This window comes from Amblyomma americanum, chromosome 1, assembly GCF_052857255.1.
Source record: "Amblyomma americanum isolate KBUSLIRL-KWMA chromosome 1, ASM5285725v1, whole genome shotgun sequence".
Classification (NCBI taxonomy): Eukaryota; Metazoa; Arthropoda; class Arachnida; order Ixodida; family Ixodidae; genus Amblyomma; species Amblyomma americanum.
The window spans coordinates 152,659,873-152,679,644 of record NC_135497.1 but is presented as its reverse complement, the minus strand read 5'-3'; the positions used below and the strand labels follow the sequence as shown (position 1 = coordinate 152,679,644).

The window sequence follows — 19,772 nt, the reverse complement described above, 5'->3', positions numbered from 1 at the left end:
CGATACAAAACGAAGCATACAACTAGGTAGAATTTTCAGCCCTTGTTGAATATTCGCTTTGTCCGTTTTCCTTCCTTGTTCGTCCTGTCTACTCCTTGTTACGTCTCGCCTACGACGCGCGGTATAGCCGGCGCGGATGCAACGGACGCCGCGGCTTCGTTCATCGCTGCCGCAACGCCTCCCGCCAAGCGCGTCCAGGCAGGTTTCAGTGCCACGTGTCGTCGTGCGTGCGTGTGTGTGTGTGTGCATGTTGGTGCCCACGCTTGTCAAAAGCGCGGCCGCCGGGGAGAGGAGCTCCCCAACTGGGAGGCGAGGAGGTCTGACCGGCGCCGGCCCGGCGGGCGCGCCCGTCACGTCTGGACATGTCCGTGCGTCGCCGTCTTGTGCGACTCATCCCAAGCCGTTCCTTCTTGCCCTCGACTCCGAGGGTATAAAACGCCGCTGCCCCGGACTATCTGCACGCCGGCAGTGGTGGTGGTGTTTTAACACCAGTCACAGGCCCGTGCATTTTCCTTTCCTCTTCCCTTTTCATCCACTTACTACTACTACTACTACGCTGAGAAGAGACTTCGATTCCTTCCTTCGAGTAACGTGGTCGCCCTGACCGGCTGCTCTTTTGCGATGCCAGAATAAACCAGTTGTTCTGTTGCCAGTCGACTCATCCTTTGCCGGGACCTTCGGATGTTTCCAGCTTTGCCCCAGGCCGCCAGGCCAACGCTACCCTTGGGGCTTGCAACCCTTTTGCAACAACTGGTTGCCAGCGGTGAGATCCCGACAACGGAGGCCAGCAGCGAAGGTATGCGGTCAACTGTATGCTGAGCAGCACAACGACCATCCGGGAGCAGTGCAACGAGCCCTGTGTGATGACTGGTTGCCTGCAGCGGAACGACTGCGCTGAATTCGTGGCTGCGAGGTTTGGTGAGTGCGGGACTTTCTTCTTCTGTGTTTTGCCAGGCTTTTGTTAGTGTCAGAAACAGAGCTGGTAATTGTGGTTGTCGTTGCTGCCGGGTTAGTTTGCGGCAAGACAATAGTAGGCAGTAGAGAAAGCAGCATTCGGAGCAGCCATGGATTTGAAGTCGTTGCGCAAACCGAAATTGCTGGAGCTTGCAAGAGAGTTGGGTCTGGATGTCTCAGACAAACTCAGAAAACCAGAACTGCTAAGGGCTATTCTTGAGTTGGAGGCTGAGGATGACGAGCTGTCGGAATGCCTTGAGACCATTGAGGAGAGGGAGCAAAAAGAGAAAGACGAGCGCGAACGTAAAGAGCAAAAAGAGAAAGACGAGCGCGAACGTAAAGAACAAAAAGAGAAAGACGAACGCGAACGTAAAGAACAAAAAGAGAAAGACGAGCGCGAACGTAAAGAGCAAAAAGAGGAGCGCGAACGTAAAGAGCAAAAAGAGAAAGAAGAGCGCGACCACGCTTTAGAAATGAAGCGTCTCGAGGTAGAGATGGAACGCGCTCGTAATGGAAGTCAGGCACACGGTGCAGGAGAACGGGTATCGTTCAAAATGACTGACCTGATGCGGCCGTTTAAGCTTGGAGAGGACATTGGTTTGTTCCTGGTTAACTTTGAGCGAACGTGCGAGAAGCAGGGGTTCTCTCGGGAAACGTGGCCACAGCGCTTGCTCACTTTGTTACCCGGCGAGGCGGCCGACGTAGTCGCTCGCTTGAAGAGAGAGGAGGCAGAGGATTTCGACCAAGTGAAATCGAGTCTGCTAAAAAAGTACAGGCTGTCAGCGGAGGCGTTCCGTCGGAAGTTTCGGGAAAATGAAAAAGGCAGAAGCGAGTCATATACAGAGTTTGCCTACAGGCTTATGTCAAACATGCAGGAGTGGCTCAAAGAAGAGAAAGCGTTTGGTGACCACGAGAAAATTCTGCAGTGTTTCGGGCTGGAACAGTTTTACAGTCGGTTACCTGAGAACGTGCATTACTGGGTCTTGGATAGGCCAGACGTTAGTACAGTGGCTAAAGCCGCCGAGCTAGCCGAGGAGTTTGTGACGCGTCGGGCTCGCGGAGCTAAGGACGGTCAAAAGGGTGAATTTGGCTCCAAGTCTGAGAGGCCGAAGTTCACACCCATGAGAGCAAGGGGGGACACACGTAGTGCGGATGCGAGTGAAAGCAGTCCGACCGAACGTAAGGAGACGGCGGCAGCCGAAGCCGAACGCAGAAAGCGGTTCGAGACGAGGCAAGCGCGCGTGTGTTATACGTGTCAGAAGCCGGGTCACTTTTCGGCGCAGTGTCCAGAAACAAAAAGAAAAGTCGTGTGTTTGTCATTATGTAGCACTGACGAGAACATGAAGCTTCTCGAGCCTTACATGCGAGACTTCCTCGTGAACGGGAATGAGTGCCGAGTGCTTCGTGATTCCGCAGCTACAATAGATGTAGTTCACCCCTCTTACGTAGAACCCGATATGTTCACGGGCGAGTGCGCATGGATCAAGCAAGCCGTGGAAGCTCATAGCGTGTGTCTGCCCGTAGCAAAAGTGGTTATTGAAGGACCTTTCGGAGCAATTGAGACGGAGGCCGTAGTGTCATCTATGCTGCCCCCCCAGTACCCGTACCTATTTTCGAACAGGTCCGATCACCTCCTGCGCGAGAAGGGGCTTTTGTTTGGTGAGGCTAGCGTTCAGGCCTTAACCAGATCGAGAGTTCAGGAGCTCGCTGCAAAGGCGGTAGTTGCGGGGCCGACGTTGTCGAACAATGAGAAAGGGTCGGAGGCGCAGCAAGCTGATATTCAGAGCACGTCCGAACTGAATAAAATTGAGCCTGTAGCGTTGAAGGCACCAGGTACTGGAGAGGAAATGCCCGACAAGGGAAAGTTAGAAGAGCTTCCGGTCGAGCTTCCGGGACTAGGCTCAGTGACGAACAGGGAAGACACTGATCAGGTCATTAGTGACTTAATCATTAAAGCACCGCTGTCGGCTGAGCAGAAAACCGAACTACACCAACTCTTACAAGAGTTTCAAGGTCAGTTCTCTGAGAGGCCTGGTAGGACTTCTGTCCTTACTCATGATATAGAACTTACCTCCCCAGAGCCAGTACGATCCAAGGCGTACCGGGTGTCACCCCGCCAGCGCGATATTATGGAGGCTGAGGTAGAGAAAATGCTACAGCTCGGTGTTATTGAGGCGGGTGAGAGTGATTATACCTCCCCTTTGATTTTAGTTGAGGTACCGGGCAAGGAACCTCGTCCTTGCGTCGACTACCGCAGGCTCAATTCCATCACTAAGAATCAAATTTATCCGATCCCTAACATCGAGGAGCGCCTTGAGAAAGTTAGCAGCGCTCAGTTTATTTCCACCCTAGATCTTGTCAGGGGCTATTGGCAGGTTCCACTTACAGAAGAGGCTAGTAGGTATGCGGCGTTCATTTCACCAATGGGAACATTCCGTCCTAAAGTTTTGAGTTTTGGTTTGAAGAACGCGCCATACTGCTTTTCAAGCCTCATGGACAAAGTGTTGCGGGGACAGGAAGAATTTGCTTTACCGTATTTAGACGACGTAGCGATATTCTCCGCATCCTGGTCTGAGCATATGGCACACTTGCGGGCAGTGCTAACCCGCCTGCGCGAAGCGGGCTTGACAGTCAAGGCTCCCAAGTGCCAATTAGCACAGGCCGAGGTTGTCTACCTCGGTCACGTGATTGGACAGGGTCGTCGCCGCCCCTCTGAAATAAAGGTGGCCGCTGTGCGAGACTTCCCGCAACCGCGCACGAAGACCGATATTCGGTCGTTCTTAGGTGTCGCCGGCTACTATCAGAGGTACATCCCCAGGTACTCCGATATCGCGGCTCCCCTGACGGATGCTCTAAGAAAAACAGAGCCCCAAACAGTCGTCTGGAGCGAGACAAAGGAAAGAGATTTTAGCGCCTTAAAGAGCGCCCTAACAAGCCAGCCTGTGCTACGATCGCCAGACTACACAAAAGGGTTCGTTGTTCAGTGCGATGCTAGTGAGCGAGGCATGGGCGTTGTACTGTGCCAAAGGGACAATGGAGAAGTGGAACACCCCGTCCTGTATGCTAGTCGTAAGCTGACCTGTCGTGAGCAGGCGTACAGCGCCACCGAGAAAGAATGTGCGTGTCTTGTGTGGGCCGTTCAGAAATTGTCATGCTACCTAGCCGGCTCGAGGTTTATCATTGAGACGGATCACTGCGCTCTCCAATGGCTGCAGACCATCTCTCCCAAAAATGGCCGCCTCCTGCGCTGGAGCCTCGCTTTGCAACAATATTCCTTTGAGGTGCGTTACAAAAAGGGGAGTCTCAACGGTAACGCCGATGGCTTAAGTCGAAGCCCCTAACGTAGGAATCCGCCTCAAAGTTGTTTGTTACTGATGTTTTCTTCCTGAGGCAGGATTTTTAACATATTGCTTTTGTTTAGTGTTTCTAAGTGATTATGTGCTTTCTAGTGCAATTTTCCAATTTGTGGACGCGTTCTGAGTGCTGCTTGACTACTGTAAGGAACTAGGCAGTAGTATAAAAGGGGAAAGAGCCTGGCAGAGCTTAGTGAGGGTTGTCTCGTGCTTGCTGACTGAGCGGTTGCGTTTCGGCGTAGTTCTAACGCTTGCTGGGAACGAGCACCAAAAATGGCAACTCTCCCGAAGTCACTTTGCAGTGTCCTGTGTGATCCTGAACATGAGAACGAGGCCTTCTCTGTGCGCTGCGCTCAAGCAACGTCGAGGGACGATCGGTTTCGATTACGAGCATCATCGAGCGACATCCCTCTGGACAGCGGATGCAGTCCCCTGACCATCGGGATCTCCTTCTCCCGGCGGGGCGGTCTGTTACGTCTCGCCTACGACGCGCGGTATAGCCGGCGCGGATGCAACGGACGCCGCGGCTTCGTTCATCGCTGCCGCAACGCCTCCCGCCAAGCGCGTCCAGGCAGGTTTCAGTGCCACGTGTCGTCGTGCGTGCGTGTGTGTGTGTGTGCATGTTGGTGCCCACGCTTGTCAAAAGCGCGGCCGCCGGGGAGAGGAGCTCCCCAACTGGGAGGCGAGGAGGTCTGACCGGCGCCGGCCCGGCGGGCGCGCCCGTCACGTCTGGACATGTCCGTGCGTCGCCGTCTTGTGCGACTCATCCCAAGCCGTTCCTTCTTGCCCTCGACTCCGAGGGTATAAAACGCCGCTGCCCCGGACGCTGAGAAGAGACTTCGATTCCTTCCTTCGAGTAACGTGGTCGCCCTGACCGGCTGCTCTTTTGCGATGCCAGAATAAACCAGTTGTTCTGTTGCCAGTCGACTCATCCTTCGCCGGGACCTTCGGATGTTTCCAGCTTTGCCCCAGGCCGCCAGGCCAACGCTACCCTTGGGGCTTGCAACCCTTTTGCAACATCCTGCACCTTGTATCTACGGTGAACCAGTCTTACCTTTCGCAAGTGAACTCTCGCGGCATCAATGCACAAGTCTGAATAATGAAACGTTAACGAAGATACGTACCGTACAATATTTTTTTATTGTATTTTGAAAGACGTTTAACTCCTTACACTGAAAGCGGCAGTACAGAATACATGTAAACACCACATATGATGGAATTAACGGCGCACCTTACCTTTACCTGCAAGTGTCACACCTTCGACCCTTTTAAGCTTGTCGATTTCTAAAACTTATGCAGTTGCCCCTTATTCAAAATGACATGACGTGCCTCCCTATTATGTATTGCCTCGGCGTTTATAGGGCGTGTGCTTTTTTCGTTTCTTGCCTCCTAATTGTTTTACTGCATATTTTGAAAACTTTCGGCCACCTGGGGATCTTTATCGTCCACTGACATTACGCAGCACACGGGCGCCTTGGCAAAACGCCCGTGTGCTGTGCGATGTCAGTGCACGTTAAAGATCCCCAGGTAGTCGAAATCGTTCCGGAGCCCTCCACTACGGCCCCTCTTTCTTCTTTCTTCTTTCACTCCCTCCTTTATCCTTTCCCTTAAGGCGCGGTTCAGGTGTCAAACGATATATGCGACAGATACTGCGCCACTTCCTTTCCCCGAAATCCAATTAATATTTTTATTGTAAAAAATAACGCCTTCAGTGAGCTGCATGCGCGCATCATGGCCTCAATGTCAGTTTGGTATTAAAACAGTGCACTACTTTTCATTGCGATTTACTTCTCTCGCATTCCCTCTCCCACCTCATCATCTTGGGTGGAGGCCCTGCGGACCAAGCACCTCAACAGACAGGTCGCCCTGGTTTTCCGGACCCGGTCTGAGGATGGCTCCAGGGCTGCTGCACTTTGAAGAGCCTTCTTTCTCTGTCTCTTTCTCTCAGAGGCAGACCAGGATGTAGGTTCGGGTCTGAAAGAAAGACCTCGCCGGCACAAATATAGTATAAGAGCGTGGTAATTTCAAAGCTAATTAATGAATCCTCGTTACTAGACAATAAAGTTGGAGTGATTTTTAAGCAACTTACGTGCACTGCGCCTGTGTGTGGTTCATGAAAAGAATTCATTCTATAATTAAAACCTCTATTCAGAATTTGTATAAGTGCTCGCTGGAGCACTCTGTATATATTATCACAAAACTATCGCCGCAACTACTGCGCGTTTAGTGGCATCGACGCAGAAAATAAACATATATGTATACTCAGTGCTTAGATGCCGACCAAGAACTAAAAAAATCAAACAATTCGTTTCACAAGAGTTTGCCAATAAGGCGCTCGTAGGTACGTGATCCGAAACGCATTTTTTTTTAAATTTCTAGTCGGCATCTTTTTTTGCGCGTTTTCATACTATTGTTCCCGACCAGACAAGATTTCGTCGAAGCTTCGACTTCATATAGTGGTCAGGTTTTGTAGGCGAAAATACCTGCGGATTACAAAGCACTCTCACGGGTCCCTATGATCAACTGCGCTTCGGTCTGGCAAACCTTTTATCATCCCCCTCCTTCTATCATACCCCTGCTCAACCAGCTGGACAAACATGGATAGTGGACACAGCTCACGGCGCCGCAAAGCCCAGGTCAGTGGACTCTTGTACAAGTAGGAGCCCACCCTTGAGGACCTCTGTTCTCTTCTTAAAATAATTAAAAGTTATTCCTCCTCCTCGTCCTTTTCTATCGGATGGGGTTTTGTTCGGTTGGCTGGAAGAAGACGACTTTGCAATAAAAACGCTGCGAGGGGAAGAAGAGGTAAACGAGGAACAGGCCAGCGCGTGCTCCGACCGCCGTTTGTTCTTTCCACGGGGGCATGGATATGGGCTGTTTCGCGGAGGGTCGCCTGTCGAGTCTGCTGCAGTGCCTAGAGTTCAAGATCCTCTGCAGGAACGCACGGTGAGTTGCATGACTTCCACCGACACTATTATAAGGGCGCCTGGCTCGTGGCACTGATATGCGGTGGCGTACACATGCGGCAACATCGTCTTGAGTCTTTAAGCTTAGCTTCGCTTCCTGGTACTGCGCTATAGCGCATTATTACAGCTAAAGCTGATTTAGTTTTGTGCAAGCCATTTAGTAGATGCAATTTAGGGGGTACAAAAGCAGGCGTGTAACCCGTGACGTTGACACCAGGGCCGCGGACCTCAGCGCCACTAAGGTGTCCACTGATCCAATGAGCCAGTTATACGCATTTCCACCCTTTTCCACAAAAACAACAGAAGGCTTACACGCCGAATAAGACAACGCTGAGACTTGAGACTAGTTGCTTCGGGGAAAACGGGTCCTGGAGTTGTGAAGTGTGCCCGGAACACAATCGAAGCGAAGACTGCAAGCGTGGGAAGGCGGCGTGTGCAAAAACAGATATTTGAGAGGCCCAGCCGGCAGTCACCTGCAAAACGGGCGTGTCACTCCACTCTTCACTGGCGCTAATGCTAATCGGCTTTCAATGGTTGATGCGCTAAACTACCAAGCTTAAATCTAGTATTTTGTGCACCAAGCTATTGGAGCCGAGAGAGCAAAGGCGTTATTCAGTAAGCGTACGCAAACACCGAGGAAAGCTACTACAGTTTGGTTAGCAAGAAAAACGAACGATGAAAATGGCGCCAAAAAAGATACCAAGAACAGACGAGGAGAGCAGCAACGCCTGTCCTGTCCTCTTTCTTCTTGGTGTCGTTTTTGTAGCTGCTTCTGTCGTTCAAGTATGTCTAACTAGCGCTTGAGTATATCCTGTTACCAAAAAAGAAATACCAGAACGTTAAAAGCGCCAGGCTGAAATTGCAAATGGACAGAGCATGTTAGATACTGAATGCAACACTTGAAGGGGTGAAAGATAAGAAAGACCGCCTGTCCGCTGTAATTGCTCAAAAAGTTACTGCACCGACAATTGAAACTGATATCACTGAATTTCAGTCGTGTGACGTCAGAGGCATGGCAAAACCCACAAGCATAAGGCGGATGGAGTGGAGAATGAACGCACGAAACTCTCGCCTCGAACGCGCTCCGTGCCAATAACCTGCACGTTCCAAGGTGATATACAACCCCCCACAGACATCTAGGCGAAACTACCTAGTCGTCAAAATTCAGCGCTATCGCTGAAATTCGCGTTACAGGTGGTAATCATGCCGTTTTTTTTAAGCAAAATAACATCTCTTCTGCAATGGGGCGTTTACAATAATAATATTAATTCAGCTGATAATGCAAAATACCAAGCAGACGATAAGCATGCACGGATTGGTTGACATAGCACACTTTGTTGAGTCGCTCTTGGGAAGAGTACCCCTCACTGTCGTTAAACTCCAATTTGTGCCGCAACGTCGCAACTAACAAGTATGTACACCGCTGCTTGAAGAGACTTCGTGAAGCTGGGCATTCTCCGTTTGCGCCAGTGTGCACTTACCAATTGGGCTGTCCTTTATCTCTGAACATTCCGATTCGATATGAACATGTGGCTTCATAGTGCACGTACGTTTTCGCAGGAATAAGTCGACACCGCAATAAACAGCGAACAACGCACAATGAGTCTTCGTATACCTGCATATCAGCACCTATCAGGAATGTTTCTCCTGTCTATCAAAACCGTCAAGCGCTAATCATGCTATATACGTGCGTAAGTGTGAGTGTGCATCAACATCTCTTTAATAACAGCGAATATCCATGCACTGCGCCGCTACTCAAAGCTCATGCCAGTAAATGAACGCCTGGGACAGATCGTAGAGTTTCAACGGTGGCTATGGGCGAGCGCAACGGCTCCCTACACAACCCCCCCCCCCCCCCCCACCACCACCACCACCACCACCCCGCCCTTGAGCGGACATGGATATGCATACTCAGCGACCTTAATCACTCGAACGATAAATGGCTTCGAGTAATAAATCATCTCAAGCTTTGGATTGGTAGATTTTTTAAGGAAGCCCCGCTGACCGGCTCAGAAATGAATCCCTCGGGCTCTATGCGACTCAAGCGACACATGCGACATATGCGGGCACATGCGACCGAACCGCAGCCACGAGGGCTGTCCGATTTGTCACAAGAGCTATGTTTTCGTGATTTTGTTCATGCAACACAGTATCACGGCATTACAAGGCCTCTCTTTCGCGTTGACAAACGTGAAGTTGTTCAAAAAGTATATATTTTTGGACCGATAATTGTTATTGCCACCCATAAATGCCTTAAGAATCCACAATGACCTCGCATTATGCTCTTTACGTCCCAGCGTCCTCCTGCCGTGGTGGAATGCAGAGCAGACCAGTTCATCCTGGCGGATACCTGACATGACGCCAGAGCCACAGTCTGCTGCCCGGGCGGGACTACTCGTCGGACGCCATCGGGTTGGAGACGTGATGAAATTGTGGGTCATGAGAACCGAGACAAGGCTATTTTCCGGTCGTGAACGCAATGCCACCACCTTCAGATACCCAGTGGAGCACTGCCCTTTTGACAAGGTGTGTGACTGGAGCCATCTGCAATTTTATGCAGGGTCAAAGGAAAGCGGAACCTAGTGGAACCTATTAGAATTAGCTCTCACTTGTTCTCTGAAAGGAGTAAAAAATTCGGCTTTCGAATCTCTTTACGGCGTGATGAGATATGAGCATAATTGCATAGCCTCGATAACTTCTACTTTCCGCTCACGACAACATGCTGTATGCATATATAAGTTGCCGCGGTCTATGCTAAAAGAAGCGTATGATCGCGTAGCATTCTCAGCCCTGTGTGAACCAGTAGTAGTTAATTTAAATAAGACAATGCGCTGACTATACGACGGCTTAAATAAAAAAACAAGCTGCAGCTCCACCGCGATCATACCTCACGAAGGAACGAAGTTGGCCCTAAAGTGTCGTGTCTTCGTGGGCGTTCATGTCACAGTTATATTCCTTTCTCCAGTCAGACAGACCTCTGTCAAATGCCGTCTTTTGAAACAGTAGCAGCTTCGAACAGCGAACTCTTCTGAGCCCGGCATTTTCGCATACGTCTGGAGCGAATCCATCATCAATCATTATCCATTACTGCTACTGAAACGTTTACGGACATAATGTACTACACAATTCTTAATTTTGCAGTTTTTACTGCGGAAATTTTTAACCACTCCGACTGCAAGGAACAATACACTATACATGTAAAGAGCTCATTGTAAAGAATTAAAGGTGTGCACGACCTGTATTCTTGCATCATATATTAAATTGCACCTTTGTCGCGTCATGGTTATATGTTCCCAATTTCGCAGCATTTGTGCCTGGGCGACGCCTTCCTCGCCGCGAACATCATCAGCTGGCGGATAACATCAGACTGCGACCTGCCCGCAATGATCACGCGACCGACGTTTGGCATGTTCGGATTGACCCTGAGCTTGCTGTGCCTCGATGGAGGCCCGTCCCCGATATGTTCTGTCGCAGCGACAGGCCTCTGAGGCGGAGGTTTGAACTGGGCACTGTCGACAAGCTCCCATCAGCTCGTTGCTTGGGCATCCGTTGCTGCGACCCAGTCTTCGCCGAGGGCCTTTGTCCACTTCTGTCTCTGAGCAGCCCCGTGGTTGTTCCGGGTTGCTATATAGTGGCCGTCGGAAACACGGCGCGACTAGAATGTCACGCCGTCACCGACGACTCCTACAGGACAACACTGAGCGTCGGGCGTTCAAGCAGAGCAGCACGAGTGCCTGCCCTGACCTTTTATTCTTCATGCATTTCTACCTGTTTTGTATGTCCTTTATGCTTTGATATATTCTAATGTTTTTGCCCCTTGTGTTTCTATGATATGTGCGTTTAGTAAATATTTTGTCGATGTGCATGTGTTGTATTTATTGATGTGCTGATGTGCGGCGTCATGCCGTACTACTGCTGCCTGAATAATGTGGCCTTTTAAGGCGTGGCGTTAGGATTTCGCCGATTTAAGAGGGACAAACGGCGGGGTGACACAAACACACGGCTGAAGCACAACACCTGTATGTGATTCTAACACCATGTAATCGCGCCGATTATTCCCGTTTGAAACTTTATTGGTATTTAAGACTAGTGGTAACGATTTCTCGAATTCCGTTGTGCGGATCGTGGTATAGAATGGGGGATTTCACACCCCGAAGCTGCTCGCGGGTGGTGTGAAGGGACATAGTGAGACTCCAGATAAATTTGAAACCCTTGGCATTCTTTAACATGCACTGGTATCGCACACGATTTGAAAACTCTTGCAACGCGGTAGCTGCCCTTGCGATGTCTCGATGCACAAAGGGAAGAAAATATCGGAATGGTGCGTTACATATTGCGACCGGGCTCCGCGATCCAAGGCTCTCTAATACGTTCCTTTTGGCCAACAGAGTTCAGGCCGGAGTTTGTTATTTTGATCGGCTGGCTCAGTTTTTGCCAGATAAGCCGAGGTCAGGAAAGGTTCGGGGGCGGTCTGAAGAGTGCAAATAGCAAATGGGATGAGGAATAAAGCAAGCAACCGCAGCGGTGGCCTAGTCGATTGAGCGTCCGCCTCGCGTGCGGGAGGTGCGGGGTTCGATCCCCAGTGCCGCCGGGTACCCACCGGTGGTGCAATGGGAACAAGCTTCCCCTGTGCTTTGATGCGTGCTTTGATGCGTGCTTTGATGCGTGCTTTGATGCGTGCTTTGATGCGGAATCACTGTTTATGGTCGCAGCACGGCTCGCTGCTGCACAGGGTGAATTTGCTTCAGCGTTCCCTGCTAAAGAATACCGCCTCCGGCCTGCCCAGTGGTAATGACATTGATATTTTAGAAGACTAAAGCTTTCAAGTTTTAATGCTTTGTTTAAAGGCAGTCCCCTTATTCGGACCCCGGATCAGGACGTATCTTACTGCGATGGCATTATACTTCACATCACATGACTTCGCGTTCGTTATATATTTACAAGAATTATCAGCGTTTTAACATGCTTAAACCTATTATAGTGCTAAAGCTCTGGCTATTTTGGTAATATTCGGCCAAGATCAAATTTCGACGGTGGCCCGGGCCAAATTTTGGAAAAGGTCAGGGCGAAACATGGAGGTCATCACCCCGTTGGGACGGTCAATCATGATTGGACATCTATATGGGACCAAATTGGCTAAGCTCAAATTTTGTAAATTTTGACCATGTTCAACACCATCGTCTTGGGCATGGTCAAATTCGGGGTTGGCCGGCAAAATTTGGAGGTATGTATATGATATGCTTTTTTTCACTTAACACGACGTCGTTGTTGCGAGGTGTCGGCACGAGATTGGACGGACAAGATTCTTGGTAGGTGTTGGATGGTGTATCAGTGCTCTCGCACGAAATGTCGGCGATTGATCTAGAAGGCGATGACGTAACTGGGTCGAGTGAACTTGTGACGTCACGTGACCTTGGGACGTCGTCACAACTTTCCCACCGTGGCATCTTACAACCTGCGGACTAGGGCAGATAGCAATTAATTTAATTAATTTCAATTTGCCACTTGCCTACCTTAATTTGCCCTTCAAATCATGTGATTTCGCGTACTGCGTTAGTCCCGAAAGTCGGTGGCTGGTCGCGAGGGCGATAACGACAGAAGGCCACGTAACCTGGCCTCTCACGTGTCCACTGGTCTCGCCTATTCACGAGAAACTGGCAAAGTACGAAACAAGCAGGTTGGAACCGATTGGGTGGAAGGTGTCGACGGCATCTGGGCCACGGAGATGAAAGAAGACACAGAAGAGATGTACGAAGAGGAACGGCACCAAGATATGCTCAGGGCATGACTACGCTTGTGCCAATAAAGATGCGATGACCGCGGCCACATATTGTGTGTGGTGAAAGAACTGATCATGACACAGATATATGTAGCGGCAACATTCCTTGTAATGCTGTCTGATTCCACTGTTGAGGTGAGTTAACCGTTTCTATAATTTTCTTTTATTCAGATATTGCATTTAACGGCTACATTTTCACCTTTATTTGTCCGCAGGGCTTTGTCCGTCCGTCCACGTCATGAGAAAATGACTGTCTCCCTTTGAGGTGCTTTACTGCCACGTGCAGGCAGAAGATAATTAAATGAAATAGATGCGAAAGAAAAGACTGAAACAACAGGCACGTCGCAGGAGCCACATCCGCAAAAGAGTTTGGCGCAACAAATACCCCCCCCCCCCCTCTCCCGTACACTCGTGTCATCTCGCACGCAGGTCACTGAGGCTTATGTAGAGTGAATTTGCTTATGCAATAGTCAGCTTGTGTCTTTAGACGGCACCATTGGGGCGCAATCAAACATTGTTAGACCAGCACTGAGGTCGCGCTGCAGCAACTTCCACAGCTGATATGAAATTCTAAATTTGAAAAAAGAAAACCGTGCTGTAATGTGCAACTCTGAAATGAACTGAACAGCTACATTACTAGCCACTATTCGGGCCGCCGCGGTGGCTCAGTGGTTATGGCGCTCGGCTGCTGACCCGAAAGACACGGGTTCAATCCCGGCCGCGGCGGTCGAATTTCCATGCGGGCGAAATTCTAGAGACCCGTGTGCTGTGCTATGTCAGTGCACGTTAAAGAAAAATGGTCGAAATTTCCGGAGCCCTTCACAACGCGTGACCACAGCCGGAGTCGCTTTAGGACGTTAGACCCCCATAAACCATAAACTCACCACTATTCAGCCAAAGCGCTTCTCACAGAAGCGCGTGTTTCTCACACGTGCTCCTACCACTCAGGTCTGTTGCTGTTCAGCCGCGCAATAGAGAAGCTGGCTTCGAAATATTCTTGTTCGGTTACACTATGTGCATTATAAAAGCTCACCTAAAGTAGATAGCTGCGCGGGAAGTTTCAAGTATACTCTGAAAAACGGAACATCAACCTTTGGCGCTTCATAATCAAGCGCAGCTGAAACTTTCGCTGTAACGCACAGCACGAACTCACTGTCGCAAAATAATGCAGACCAATTTTTTGGGGAGTTGTGTCATAAATAAACAATAAAAAATACAAAGCATAAACGCTAGCAAATCTCATTTATAGTTGCGAAATATACAATTTACTGTAATCATGCATAATTATGCCCGTTGTTCTGCTTGAATGTGGGACTCGTTCTGTACGCTGTGACAAATAAGTCAGTAAAACATACTTAAAACTCTGCTTATTCAGTATATCTATGGTTGTGTCTATAATAACAAGCAAAAAGCAAGCGCATGCCATTTTTTTACATAAATGAGTACAAACGAAGAAATGGCGCCGACTGCCTGGACTAATACTTCTGAAATTACTAGGAAAATCAAGCGGCCGAAAATGCCAACATCGTCCGAACACGTGAAAACGCTTGCATCGGCATGCATATGACTGTTTTCCTGGTGAATCCTGAGAAAGTCAGGCACAAACCCTTTTTGATCGCCACCTGCACCATATCAAAACCAAAGGGTCGATGCAAAAGATGGCAACGTACAGTACAGCGCAGATAAAGACGAGGACACAAGAAAGACACATGGAACACACGAGCGCTGACTTGCAACAGTTTATTTCGAAACTTGTACCAGTATTTATAGCTGAAAAAGCAGGCAATTATCAAAAATGCGCTGTAGGTGACCATTTCTTATGATGGCGCAAATATAACAGCTCCTTACTAGTAAGAGCAATGGATGGCTTGGCCACGCAGGACCGACCAAACAGGTCTATCATTTCAGCCTCTTTTATCTCTTGAGTGAGTTGGCAACGGCTTCTGGCGATAACAGAGCATTCTTGGTAAGCAGGCTGACACACAAACTCTTCATCTGAATCGCTATCATTTTCATCTTTACCGGTTTTCTTACACTTCTTGCAGTGCGCGTCCAGAAACCCTCCTCGCCGTTCATACACATTATTGCACTGCACACCGAGGCGGTCGTTCAAACATCTACCACTTTGTCCCACATAGCTGTTCCCACATTTCAAAAGGATGCTGGGCACAATAGAATGCGTACATTCTACGAACTTTGTTCGGTGCTTCTTTTTGCAGTTTTGATTCTTTGAATCACTGGGCCTGGACAGTCTTCATAATTTTTGCAGCTTATTTGGGGTAGAGAAAAGAACTTTTACGTTTCTCCGTTCGCCAATCTTTTTTAGGCGATGAGACAGGCCATGAATGTACGGAATCGCAGCAATCCGTTTTGTTGAAGGCAGTAGTGACGCACGACTCTCTTTTGAGCACAGGCGCTTAAGAAGGGTTTCCGCGACACTGATCAAAACATGAGTTGGATAACCCGCGGCACTGAAACGAAGGATCTGTTCACTGAAGCTAGCAGCCATTAGCTCAGGACTAGATTTACAAAGCGCATTTTTCAAACCCTTTCAAAGGGTCGAGCGACAACAAGCGCAAAGCGACTCCGCTGCGGTCCCCACCTCAACGCGTCTCAGCTGCTCCTCCCTCGTTTAGAGCAGCCCCTGCCTACCGGTTCCATTAGCAGAATGCGATAAATTCCGGAAAAAAAGAGGAAACCTACTGCGTGTGAACGTGATGTTTTTCAAAGCGCGAGGGCGCGGTGTTGCGAATGTGTACAGCTAAGGTGGCGCCTTGGTAGCTTCCGGTAAGCGCGCGCACGCGCAGTTCACTTTGTGAAAGCGGTTTATTCATAGCTCATGCATTTTATCATAGGCGAGATGTGACTAAGGATTCATGTGTGGCCTATGAATGTGCTGAAAAACGCAGTAACAATGACGAAAGCTCTAGCTTTAAGTTCTATCTCCTTGCGTGCGCAAAAGACACGCACGCTAAACTCGGAGAATAGTGCACGTTAAGCTTTTCTGCCCTGGATTTCTTGCTGTGGTCTCAGATTTTTTCGCTCTTTGTGGTTACAATGTCTAATTTCCCATTACGACGCAGTAAAAATTTAGAGCTCGTGGTGCAGGTATATGTTGATTTACAGTTACGGTGCCAAAATTGGACGTCACGGCTCCGTGGGTGCAAAATGCGAAAGGGACCGATTCGGTTACCGCAATGGAAAATAGAAAAAGTGAATGGTAAATTTCTTATGTTGCAGTGTTAACAACTCTACAGAAGCATTTTTTTTTACTTTGTAACGGATAGATGGATCTTGCAGCTGCCACAAAAGGCGCCGCTCTTTCCTGTTTACCTAGCTTTTTGTATATTTGTGTTCGTTCTTGTCGCTGACATGCGCATGTTTAAGCTCATAATGTGGCATATGTCACGAACACACCTGTTCAAAATTTGCACTTGCTTCCTGGAAGGCGACTGTAGACAAAATGGAGGCTTCCCAAAAATCTGTAGCACCCACTTCTATCGAGCTTCGTGGAACACTTCAGTAGCGCTCAGCTCCCAACCGGGCACATGTAAGTTCTCAAAAGAGGGCTGATTCGAGCTGGTTGGTTCATGTTGAACGGTACGACGAAACAGCGCTGACGGACGGGACGAATGTGTTTGTCCCCTCTTCCATCCCATCCGTCAGCGCTGTTTCGCCGTAACGTTTTAAGTTCTCGCCTTGCGCGAGGCACAGTGAATCTTCCTTGCCCCTGTTTTGAAACCGGCTGGCTACTATAAAAGAATTCGCAAACAGTTAGATAATCTGTCGATCTGATCATATGCTGTTCTGTACAGGCGACAAGAAATTAACTCTCAAGCATAGGCTTATGCTGCGCGGATCTCTCTCGCGCCGCATAAGCCTATGATTGCTGCTCATCAGCATACCGAATAAGCGTTCTCAAGAAAAAGTAAACAAAAATCTGCATTTATTCCAATATCGAGGGTGCGCCACACGATATGCACAAGCGGCGGAGCGGGAGGTGCAGCGCGAATGCCAGGTCACTTCTTGCAGCTCACGCCGATGCTCACAGAAGGGGGAGAGCGGTAGAACAAAAAGGAACGAAAGCGCAAGGTCAGGCGTGCATTTATTCTCAGTGTTCTTTTGCTCCGGTTGCTGATCGCCGAAGTCCGGATTGTGATTTCCAGTCTCCAATCAAACATTGAATCTCTACGATAGAGAAAATTTCCGTTAATTAAAAAGCTAACAATAATAATTGGTGTATTTGGCGCGACGAATATTTATATCAGCACCAGTCTTGTCCCGTTTATGTGTCGTGCTAAAAAAGACTTTCCCTTGGAAGAATCATGTCAGCAGTCCAACAAACTCATCAGTATAGGTGCACCAGCAGAAATGCTCGCAGGACTTCCTCAAGAAAGACTGCCTGCCTTCATTCGATGACCACCGCTCGCAATCGTTGAGCCCTGGTGGTTTCAAAATCGCACACCTAAAAACGTGCTGCAGCGCAGCCCCTACGCATTCAATATTATTTGGGATGCGATATGAGCCTGGATAGGTGCTTCACAAAACATTTAAAAATCTGAGCGTGAAAGAAGGAATGGCTAGTGACAGCGGTGAACAGAAACCTCTGCCTCCCGATTCTTGGCCGATCCGCCAGTGTGGGTAAGTGCCATCTTTTTAAAGGCTAACAACAAGAAATAATTCTACATATTTGCTCTTCTCAGTTTCTTCATCGCATGCCTACCAGGCTGCTCCTTCTTATTCCTTAGACCGCACTGCTCAATGGAAATGCGTGAACAGCGTTGCCGATAGAGACAGAGATCCAAGAGAAACTACTCTATTAAAAATTAGTGGTATTTTTTCCGCTACCGAGGCGCGAGCGGAATATTAAGGCGAAAGCCTTTAATGACTCCTACTCCTGGTCGAGATCTTGTCCGTCTGTTACATCGCCAACCGGAAGTTACGACAACGGAACTGACATCATACCTTCGGTCCTTGCGTACCGGTTTTCAAGTCGATAAGAAAAAAAAAATCTTTGTGCACGAACCGATTCGAACCACCATCCTTCCTTTTGGTAGCCGAGCATGCTAACGACTACGCTAGTTCCTGTCAACGTATATGAATTTCTCCTTGTCTACGGCGCTGGAGAGTGCGTCGAATCAGACGGATGCCTCTTAAACGCCCTCCATTGTCTCCAGCATTCAAGACTCACAAACAAATGTGTAGTTAATTAACATCTTTCCCACACATCAGTCACACAAGCAGAAACACCGCGCTAAAGGCTTACGCCTCACCGCACTTCAGGTCAAGAAAGCGCCCTCCTGAATTTTGTTGCGTAAGGCATGCAAACAGATTTTTAAAAGATGGGGAGGCGCTTAAGCTCCGCATTAAGAGTGAAATGCGATAGCGATCCCTCGTTTTGGAGCCCCCGCTCATTTAGATGGCACATTCAGGGAAGGCGCAGATTCAGTAGGGTGCCGGATGTCCGCTCGCCTCCTGGCCATCGAGGCACCCTAAAGCCAAGCTCGCCGGATTTGTACTGCAAATGCATGGTACTAGCTTAACTCACACATCTGTAAACAACATGCTCGCAATTACTCATGTAAGAACAAGTACAAATCTCGAAGATACGTTTCTAAGAAATCCGTGCATTCACTAGACACGTCTTTATTCAAGTTCAAACGCCGAGCCGTCGTGGCGGTGTGCCACAAAACACCACTCCACCACGGCATATTTCCATGCAATACACAAAAAAGAGCCCTGCTGGCAGAGTGGAAACGTCCCCCTCTCGAACGCCAAAGGCCCTGGTGCGATTTCCGGCTTGTACGCTGGTTTTTCTAATTATTGAGTTTGCGTTACTTGTGATTGTTCGCAGACTCCCGAATATTTTGGCGCATATGCAGTAGGCGACTGTGCAGGCACGACGAAATCGGATTTGCATGGCGTAGTGAAGCTATCGCTTCAAAATAGATTGCGAGGAGTGATGAAGTCTTATGAAACAGCAGTGACACCTATCCAAGCTGGACTACGAGAGCATGAGAGAATCCACACGACACTTCTTCCTCATTAATTCACTGCCTTTCATCGTTCCTTTCGCCGTCTGAAACGTGTATAAACCGGCCAACCTTTCCCTCCAGTCATGAGCAAAACCGACACAAATCAAAGATTGCTTATCGGGGAAGGAACCAAAGGCTCGAAGATGAAAAACGACAAAAATAGGCACCTCAAAAGGGCACAAATTTAGCTGCCACTGGAATATTATTTCAGTTAATTCCGACAAGGAAGAAACCTCGTTCCCCTCTAGGGCATATTCTCGTGCATCACGCGGACGACGAGTCAGCAGACAGCGTTCGGCAATAGACACAAGACGAACGTCCCGTTGTGGCCGCGAATCGTCCTCGAGTTCCAAATATCGCGTTTCTGCTGCTGTGCTGTTCGAAGAAATCGGCGGAAGTCACCCCTTCATTGGTGCCAAGGGGAGCGCGATGATGTACCAGGGCTCTCTTGACCCACCACTGGCTCCGCCGGCGGACTTGCCGAGCGGCGACTTCGGTGCCTGGAACAGCTGCAGAGCCCTTCCTCCTGGAGGGCGGCGGGACGCACGAGCTCACGAAGGCAGCCGGGCGCGCAGCGGCTCTGCTCTGCTGGAAGCTGCCGCTGTGGGCCCTGCTGCGAACACTCCGCTACACTTCCGCAGGTTAGTGCATCGACTGGCACGCCCACTGCGGAACTGCTTTGCGC

The 19,772-nt window shown here is 49.3% G+C and overlaps 1 protein-coding gene across 1 annotated transcript; it reads left to right on the top strand.

Moving 5' to 3' along the window:
* The first annotated feature begins 7,170 nt into the window (after nucleotides 1–7,170).
* On the top strand, nucleotides 7,171–10,761 carry LOC144114303 (uncharacterized). The gene is made up of 3 exons (XM_077647953.1): nucleotides 7,171–7,253; nucleotides 9,571–9,799; nucleotides 10,579–10,761. Exons 1-3 carry the CDS (start codon nucleotides 7,171–7,173, stop codon nucleotides 10,759–10,761), a joined length of 495 nt encoding a protein of 164 aa, XP_077504079.1.
* Nucleotides 10,762–19,772: the final 9,011 nt, after the last annotated feature.

Bases quoted from the DNA above. Each gene is read 5' to 3' on its own strand.
- LOC144114303 (XM_077647953.1), top strand. From the start codon at position 7,171: ATGGATATGGGCTGTTTCGCGGAGGGTCGCCTGTCGAGTCTGCTGCAG. The intron at 7,254-9,570 runs GTGAGTTGCATG...TTTACGTCCCAG, and splicing joins ATCCTCTGCAGGAACGCACG to CGTCCTCCTGCCGTGGTGGA. The intron at 9,800-10,578 runs GTGTGTGACTGG...CCAATTTCGCAG, and splicing joins AGCACTGCCCTTTTGACAAG to CATTTGTGCCTGGGCGACGC.